Source organism: Aegilops tauschii, chromosome 2 (genome assembly GCF_002575655.3).
Source record: "Aegilops tauschii subsp. strangulata cultivar AL8/78 chromosome 2, Aet v6.0, whole genome shotgun sequence".
In the NCBI taxonomy this organism is placed as follows: Eukaryota; Viridiplantae; Streptophyta; class Magnoliopsida; order Poales; family Poaceae; genus Aegilops; species Aegilops tauschii.
Window position 1 is genome coordinate 220745972 of NC_053036.3, and position 9745 is coordinate 220755716.

Here is a 9745-nt window from a genome sequence, read left to right on the forward strand (position 1 = left end):
TGAACTCAACATTATTTTACAACGATGTTCTGAACTTCTCTCATTTTACAACTTGTACTTTTACCATTTGAATTTTCATGGGGTTTCTTTTTTTGCTTGAACTTTTACAATTTGAATTTCTGCCATTTCTTTTATTCCGAACCACCATTTTTAACTCATACTAATCAATATTTTTAATTCAAACCATTTTTTCCTTTCATCATCTAACAGAAATTGTTTCCACACATATAATACATGTACATAAATCATATTATCCATAGCACAAAAATCATCAACCTATTCTTGTACAGAACTTTTCAAGCACCCACATGAATACATGTACTTCCTGTACCAAACATTGGCAGAGCTACTAGTCTAGATACACGCTATAGGAGCAACCGATCATGCTCCTTTTTTTGACCCATCTTCCTGTTCAAAAAAATGAAAACATCAATCAATTAAATAGGTTGCACCTAGGTCATGTGTGTGCACTGTGTAGAACAGCCAGCCATTACAGACTACAACTCATAGTCTACTGACTAGCAGCTCTTATACACTGAGACATGGAAAAAATGCAGCAAATGACTTGATCAATGCCAATAATATATAATGGCATATCACTGGAATTTGGACATCATGAACACTGAATATTTTGCTTCTCCACAACAGCCTCATTACTGATTGAAAATCCCCTAATTGGGGTAGTGAACCTTTTTGCCGAACAGCTACAGTTTTAAAAATTGTACCACCAAACCTTACTGGTGTATGAACCTATAAAGAAATAGGAAATGAACTGCCAAATCCAGCCAAACATGAACTCCCCTTTAAAAGTAATACAGTACATCCTCGATATTTCTGAAAATTAAAGTTGATGAACTAAGCTAAAGATGAACTAAAACTTAATCAAAAGTTGAACTCCTATAGGGTTCAAGGTCAAAAGAACCTCCACATCCATCAAACTTCATATCCTGGAGTTCAATTTCCGTGAAAATCAAACTTGTGTATCACTCAGTACATGTATTACTACCCAGAGCAGCACCAGCCTGCATCCCAGAGCCCATGTTATAGATACAGCCTGGTGTAAGGCCATTGTTTCAGCATGCATGGTATCACTGACCTCACTGACCTCCTCAAGATGATGACCTTGTCCCACTACAACAGCTTACCGATTATTAAAATATCAGCAGAATGTTACATTGCCGAGAGGTTTATGCTTCAAGGTCAATAAACATTTTCTTAACTAAAAGAATGAGAAAAGAAACTATAAATGAGCTTCATACTATGAAAGAATGAGCATAAAATTATCCCCTCCGCTACAGACTAAAAGAGACGTCAGTACTAGAATGACTCGAGAAGAACTTTAGATTTGTAGCAGCACACGCACCAAACTTACTGATTTTTTCTTGAACTTATTTTAGGCGATTGTATCAGTACTAGAATGTCTAGACAAATAGTTCAGATTTGTAGCAGCACACACAAGAAGCTTCCAGAATTTTATAGAATCAAACAAACTTCCAGAATTTTTGAAAACTGGACTGACGATTTTTCTGCACATGCACCCAACAAATTTCACTTCTACAACCGTATGCATAAGTACCAAAAAACAATATGCTAATAAACCATTTTTTACGGCGGCGGCGGCTCACTCCGTGCAACGTCTCTGAACTTGGTGTATGTCGGTGGTAGAACTTCCTAGCCTTCCAAACTTATACTGAAGATATGTACAAACAACAGTATGCATAAGTATTCCGAAGACATACAAGAGCTACACACAGCCGTGAGTTACCAATAAACACAACAGTTTGCGCATTTTTATAAAGCTTTTATATGCATAACACAATGACATTTTTTGCTATGCTAGAAATAACCAGAGAATTTGCTATACTTAGCAAAGGTGAACTACTAACCAGAGAACAACAGAATCTCTGTATCGTTGTACGTTTTCTTTTTTAATTTTTAGAATCTCTACACTTTGCACGCAGAGCAATCTAACAAATACACAATTTATGCGCTAGCCGCTAATTTTTTCGATTGACAAAGGAAGATGGAGATGAGAGAGAAAAATTAATGCCAACAAGAGAGAGGTTCTGCCTTCTTCCCTCAGGTCTGAATCAATAGCAGTACAAGTTCAATTAAAAATTAACTGAAAATTCAAACGGGAGGCATGGAGATCTTCACCGCTGGGAGCCAAAGAAGAGAGATTCGAGGAGTGTGTACGTGGACCAACACCGTATGCAGCAGGCAGACCAATTGCTCTTGTATGTGTATGTCAACTTATAGTCTACAACTTACAGAATGGCCGTGTGTGCATGTCAACTTATAGTCTACAACTTACATAATTTTTCTTCAACTTTTTCAGGTGATTGCATCAGTACTAGTATGATTGGAAAAATATTTCAGATTTGTAGCAGCACACACATGAAACTTACAGAATTTTATGGGAATGGACGAGTTCTGATTTTTTGAACTCCTCCAATGGTTGCACATGAACTGAGCAATATAGCGACTAACGGTACATCATTTTTGATCTGAAAAGCTACTTGACTCAAAATTGACATACACATCCAAAAGTTCAAAACTACAAGACCTGCCCTATGTTTTTCAGCTACTACACTATCAAAACTTTTATTCAAAACGTCTCTGAACTTTAAGCCTCAATCTTCCTTCAACTGTAATTTTCATTTTGCCCAACAAACTAGCACAGTAACTACAAAAGCAGAGCAATCTTTCTCATGTGCGCTGCTTGGTGTCCAGCATGGAAAAACACGAGTAGCATACCTGGTGTTCCCACCGCGGCCGGAAGCAGAGATCCATTTGGTGTGGAAGCCCCCTATTTTGATAAAAAAAATAAGAGATCAAGGCTTCGGTATGGATAACTAAATTGGTAGCAATGTACAGTCAACATCTTTTTGTTTTCAATTTTTTTCCTGAACTTATTAAGTTTCTATGTATGAACGTACAAACTTTCTAAGCATGAACTTTTTGCTAGCGTTTGTTTTTTGGTATTACAAAATGTTTTCTGCATTACAACAAACACCTTTAAAAGATAGCAAAATGGCACATGGATTCAAAATGAACTCAAACAGAAAAAATTCAGTAGTAACATTCCTGGAGACATTGCAAGTTTTGAACTGAACCTCTTTTTGAAGCTGAGAGAAACAAAATTCGGGGTTGACAGGGGTGTTAACGCACGGGGTCTTTGGGGCAGCCTTGGACGGGGACTGGTGGTGGTGAACGGCGTCAGGTGGCGGAGGTGAACGGCGTCAGGTGGCGGAGTTGAACGGCCTGTGTGCTGAGGCCGCGGAGGGCGACGCCGGAACATGGGCCACACATGGCGCATTGCCGCGAGAAGTGGTCACGTTGCCGGCAGGAGGCGCGGGGAGGCGAGCACGTCCTTGGGAGGAGGCGTGTCACGCCTGGCGACTGTCGAGGTGTCGGGGGTGAATTAGAGTAGCAACACTTGTGTTTTTGATTGCCTTGGCACAACAAGATAGTACATCTAGAAACCTAGGCCAAATAAAACCCATAGATTACAGATTGACCAAACCAAAAATCTCTGTACTGAACTTATGTATCTATACACTTGACTCCTTTATGTTTTATCTTATAGAGAAATACTGAAGCAAAATCTGAACATGATCACATTACCACAAGGAGGTAAAATACACACTCAAATTTCAGGATTTTTCTATAACATTCTGCATGCTATATTTTAACAAAACAAGAACACCAAAACCTTTTTCTTACAATGCTTATGGTCACCGTGAGCACGCAGCATAGGATGCCCGTTAGAGAAAGATTACTTGCTGAAGGCCACCATATTTTCCTACAGTAAGACATAGGAAAGATAATATATAAAGCCCATTACAGAAAGAATCAGCAGTGCAGTTTTAAACAAAAACATTTTACTAGAATTGAAAGCAATGATTTTTTTTCAAACTTCTGGGTGAGGGCATGGTGCTCTAATCCATTTTGTCATATCTAAACCTCCATTTTTTTGGTGACCAAAACTGATGCATAACAGCACAAGTGCAGAATTGTTCGTAGGCATAAGAACAAATACGTAGTGTGCACATATGATATTTCAGGATTTCATCAATACATTAAAGTTTATGAACTGAAAAGAACGCAAAAGGTGAACTGAAAATCAAATAAAAGTTGTATCCTATATAGTTCAAGGTCAAAAGAACAACACAGGGGAACGGTGGGCAGGGACGTGTGCACCTGCTGGGGTAGGGGACGCATACGGGAGCCCAAGGTGCGGGCGGAAGGTGGCTCGACACAGTCGGCCTGGGAGCTGCGGCGGTGAATGGCATGGGGCGGCCGGGTTGGACTGCTGATCACATCGGCGGCGAACCCAACGGCCTGGCCACACCGGGATGAGTAGCAACCAGGAGGTGGAGGGGCGTGTCCACGACGGAGAGATTGAACGGCCTGTGGTTGCAGCGTTGAACTGCATGTACACGGCGGTGGAGCGATAGCAGCTCATGAATCTGGTGCGGGGCGACAGCCACGGTGCCGGTTGTGTTGCGGGCGGCGGCGGGATCTGGGAAGGAGGCAGCATCCGGCGGGGCAGGGAAAGGAGACGGCGACCGGAGATGTGGGGAAGGGAGGCGTGTTAGACTGTATATAGGTAGCCTCCGTATATTGTATTGTACCCTTGGGTACCTCTATATAATGAGGGGCAAATTGAGAAAATGCCATATCTTTCCTGGACTTTGCTCCTATAGCACACTTTTTTTTATTAGATTATATAGCACACCTTTGACTTATAGCTAGACAAAATAACACAAATTGATTTTTTCCTTCTTTTCCATGTCCAGACCCACATCTTATTTTTATTTGGACGAATTTGCCCCCACGTCATTTCCTGGTCATAGGAAACGATCAAGGCGTACGAGATGCAGAACGAAGCACCACGCCGCCGCCTCGTCGTTCCTCCTCCCAGCGCCGCCGCCTAGCTGTGCCTCCTCCCCAGCGACCTACTGCCTCGGCGTGCCTCCTTCCTGAACCGACTCCTCGTCGTTCGTCCTCGCGGGCGCGCGGCCACCTCGACGTGCTTCATCCCGCCATCGCCTCCTCGTGCTTCTTCTCCTTCCCTGACGGATCACACATATGTTCTGCCGCCGCCCCGTACAGGTTGCCTCCCTCTCTCTCTCTCTCACACACACACACACTTGGTCTGACATGTGTGTTCACGAACCCTAGGCCATGGAGATTATGGTGGAGGAGGAGAATTAGTGGGCAGTCTTCACAAGTACGAGTAGAACGTGTTGTTCGCGGAGATGGAGCCAGAGGGTGCAGCTTCGGAACGGTTGGAGCCAGAGGGCGTAGCTCCGGAAGGGTTAGTCGATCAACATATGCTTTTGAATTGGATGGTTATGTGAATTGTTAACTCAATATTGACGAATACTTATGCCTAATCATTGATTCTATTTGAAATTGTATAGGGAAGAAGGTACGGAGTTGCGCGTTGTCAATTATAAAGTAATTGTTAGAATTCTTCGATTTGTAGCAAAGCTTGACGATGGCAGCGAGCATCAAGTGGCCCAACATGATGTGGAGTTTGAGGTTAACATGAAATGTTTTACGGTTGAAAAAATGACAGAATTAATTGGGTCCAAAATTGTTTGGGGGAGTGGGCAGGAGGTTCATATTTTGTGCAAGGACAAGCATTTTGAATCAGTTGAGAGGATTGATAACTACTGGAAGTTGTTGACATCATTTCTCGAAAGATGGGAAGAGAAAGAATTGCTTGTGCTAGCTCAAGTTGTGGACATTGCAAAGGGGTTTACGGCATCATCTTGCTCAGAAAATATCCCATCTAGTGAGATAGTAGACAACATCATTTGCTCAAGTTCTGATGTTTACCAGTCAAATGCTAGTAGTGCATCGTGTGTTGATGATTCTAATGCGCTCCGTAATAGTGAGAGATATGTGCAATCTGATGGTGAAGTTGTCATTGATTGGTCCACTCTTGATATAACTCCTATTGGTGATGATATAATAGCTCCTATGTCCCAGGAAAACATGTGTGAGGTACTTGGAATTGAGGATGAGGTTGAGGATGCTCAACCAGTAAATGATCCAACTCCGGCTGTTGTGTGCCATGTTAATGAGGAGTTAATGGCTGAGGGAGCTATACCAGTCGATGATCAAGTTCCTGAAGACATAGAAATGTCATATGACAAAGATCATCCAAAAGTTGAGAAAGGTTCAATCTTTCCAACAATGATCGATTGTAGGAGAGCTGTGAGGCAATGGGCAATTAATGAAGAATTCAACTTTGGGACTCACAGAGCTGACAAGAGTAGGTGGATGGCACATTGTATGGCTGAGGATTGTCCATGGAAAATAACATGTCGTATTATGGCTGATAAGACTAAGACCAGGGTACTAACATAGCTATTTACTTGACTTTTTCTGTTATTTCTGTTATGGTAGCATCATATTATTGTAGCAACGCTAACAACTTTGTGATGTATGCAGGTTAACCAGATAGGACCGGCACACACATGTGTTTCAAGTAGCAGGCTAAATTCAGCAATGGCCTCGCAAGATTGGGTTCAAGAAAGGTCTAAGAAAATTTTGAGGAAAGCTCCAAACATTGGTTGCAAGGATTTACAAGAAAAGTTGGAGGAAGACTGGAATGTAACCACTGGCTATCACACTGTATGGAAGGGGAGAGGGAGAGAGCAAAGGACGAGATATATGGTTCTTGGGGTAGTAGCTTTCGTTACCTATTCAATTTCAAAGCAGAGATGGAACTTAGATCCCCTGGAAGCATTGTTGAGGTCGATACTAAAATAACAAAAGGTAAAGTTTACTTTCACAGATTCTTTATGGCACTTAAGCCTTGTGTAGATGGATTCCATGCTGGATGTAGGCCTTATCTTAGCATTGACTCAACTGCATTGAATGGAAAGTGGAATGGTCATTTAGCTGCATGCACAGCTTTAGATGGACATAATTGGATGTTTCCTCTTGCATTTGGTTTTATTGAGGTTGAAGATGAAGATAATTGGACATGGTTCATGACACAGTTGCATAGAGCATTAGGGCCAATTTCAAAGCTTGCTATATGTACTGATGCCTGTAAAGGCCTAGAAAATGCAGTTAAGAAAGTTTTCCCTCAAGCAGAACAGAGGGAGTGTTTTAGGCATTTAATGCAGAATTTTTCGAAAAGATACAATGGTGACATAATTGGACGCATGTGGGCTGCAGGCAAGACATATAGACCTTCAATGTTTGAGTACCACTTCTCGAAGGTTCTAGAATCTAGCCAACCTGTGGGCAAGTACTTGCAAGATTACCATAATCTGAAGTGGATGAGGTCTAGTTTTGACACCGAGATCAAGTGTGATTACATTCATAACAACCTTGCAGAGACCTTCAACAACTGGATAAAAGGAACCAAAGATCTCCCCGTAGATGTGTTAGATGACATGCTTAATGGAAAGATAATGAAACTGGTTGCAACAAGGAGAAAGATTGGGGAGAAGCTACAAGGACGGATGTTGCCAGCAGTTGTACAACAAGTGAATAACAGAACAAGAGGGCTTGGGCACTTGAAAGTTACCAAATCAAGTAATTGGAAAGGTGAGGTCAGGGACATCAACAAAGACAATTTGAGGCATGTGGTTAACATAGAGAAAAGTGAGTGCACGTGCCTTGAGTGGCAGCACACAGGTAAACCATGTGAACATGCACTTGTTTTCTTGATTGGGAAAAGGAACGTGAAGATGGAAGATTATCTTCATGAGTACTACTCTCTAGAAAGGTTTAGGGCAGCATATATGGGGGTTGTAGAGCCGCTCACAGATAGATCGCAATGGCCTAATGTTAAGTTAGACTTTGTATTGCATGCACCACTCCCCAAAAGTTCCGTAGGAAGAAAAAGAAAGTTGAGATTTAGAAGTTGCCTTGAAAAGGGAGGAGGACATTATAAAAAGAAACCGCCACCAAAAGGTCAATTAGGAAGCCAAAACAGGTGCAAGAAGTGTAATCAACTTGGACATAGGCAAGCTGGTTGCCCAACTAATGGAGTGAAGAAAAGGTAATATATATTGATTCACATTTTCTCAATTCATATTTTCTTTTATATTGCTCGAGTTTGTTATTGTTTGAATTTGTTGACAGGAAACCAAAACCTAGAAAGATAAAACCAAACACCGAAGTTGATGTTGAATGTTCAATCCCAGGAGATGCTCTCCTACAAGTCAGCCCTCGTCCTGTTACGAGGAGGTACAAAATAATGCTTCTTTTCAATTTCTCAAGTGGGCGTGAGATATTCTTTTCTCATACTACATATTGTTCAGCCAGTCATCTATTTTTTTGGCTTATCATCAATATCTCTACAAATGCGGCATGTTTTTACTTAAACAATGCCTTTTCCTGTAGTCAATCATCTCTTCGTAGCCCTCTTGGAGAGATGTCTCCAGTGGCTGTCCCACAAGCTAGTCCTCGACCTACGACGAGGAGGTAATTTTTTTGGTCTTAACTTTAATATCTCTACACATGGTGCATGTTTTTACATTAAACAATGCTTTTTTTTGGTGTAGTCAATCATCTCCTCGTAGCCCTCTTGGAGGGATGTCTCCATTGGGTGTCCCACAAGCTAGCCCTCGACCTATAACGAGGAGGTAAATTTCTTTTGGCTTATCTTCAATATATCTACAAGTGTGGCACATTTTTATCCTAAACAATGGTTTTTTCTGTAGTCAATCATCTCTTCGTAGCCCTCTTGGAGGTACATCTTCATTAGCTGTCCTACAAGGCAGCCCTGGTCCAATCACAAGGAGGTGAAAAACAAATTTGATGTTTTTTTGAATTATGTATAACATTGGTCTTATTTTTAATGCATGAAATTGATGTATTATGTAGGCAACTTCCTATGGAAACATGGACTCCCGCTTCTCCAGCAACAGTAGTTGTGCAGGCCGCAAAAAAGCTCACGCCGAGGAAGAGAAAAAGAGTGTAGCATGCCATTCTGTGATCATGTTATGTGTTTAGTGATCTGGATTAGGTTCATGCCACTTCTTCAACAAAGTTGATGTTTTTCGATTGAATTCTGTCTTTAAATGTCTTGTGATCTTCTCGTGTGTGTAGTAAGATGGTTATTCACTTTATGCTTCTGGATGCAACTTGTCACACAAGGACTCACCTTATGCTTCAAATATAAAATCATATTTATTAATTCTGGATTGTCATATATATTCTTGTGATATGTGAAAATGGTACAGAAATATAGAGAGGTCATGTCAAAATTTTACGTGAAAATGCTGTTGAAATTTTGATCATATTCATACCAACAAAATTATATATCATTACATGTTAGATCCCAATCTGAATTTTGAGTACATACGTACAGACAAGCATCCGTATCTTCTTACAACAGTTGCTACAGCCATCAACACATAATAAAATTTGTAGTTTGTGTCCTAATATTTGAGCCATATGCTAACAAAGCTAGCAAACTGAGCAACCAACAGCTACAAACTACAACTGATGGAGCACCCAACATGTACAGCAAGCACTTCTCCAGCCATCATCGCAACGAGCAGCTACGTACATCTGGACAGGAACGCGCTACATAGGTACGGGCGGCAAGTGGGGGAGGAGGAACAGCAAGATGGTGGTGCGGGAAAGGAGGCACGACGAGACGGCGGCTCGCCAGGGAGCTGGCACAGCGAGGTGGTGGTGTCGGGAGAAGGAACGACGAGGCGGCGTAGTGCTTCATTCTGTCATCGTTTCGTTATGACCAGGA

The 9745-nt window shown here is 41.5% G+C and overlaps 1 protein-coding gene across 2 annotated transcripts; it reads left to right on the forward strand.

Annotated features, from left to right (window-relative positions):
* The first annotated feature begins 4608 nt into the window (after positions 1–4608).
* LOC120973259 (uncharacterized) lies at positions 4609–9175 on the forward strand. Of its 2 annotated transcripts, XM_045232938.2 has the most exons (9): positions 4609–5118; positions 5188–5323; positions 5430–6372; positions 6469–8035; positions 8119–8223; positions 8380–8460; positions 8541–8621; positions 8700–8780; positions 8863–9175. In XM_045232938.2, exons 4-9 carry the CDS (start codon positions 6654–6656, stop codon positions 8957–8959), a joined length of 1827 nt encoding a protein of 608 aa, XP_045088873.1. In that variant the 5' UTR covers positions 4609–5118; positions 5188–5323; positions 5430–6372; positions 6469–6653; the 3' UTR covers positions 8960–9175. The 2 variants fall into 2 exon arrangements, with proteins under 2 accessions (XP_045088873.1, XP_040254595.2); XM_040398661.2 differs by lacking the exon at positions 4609–5118 and having other exon boundaries at positions 5129–5323.
* The last annotated feature ends 570 nt before the right edge of the window (positions 9176–9745 follow it).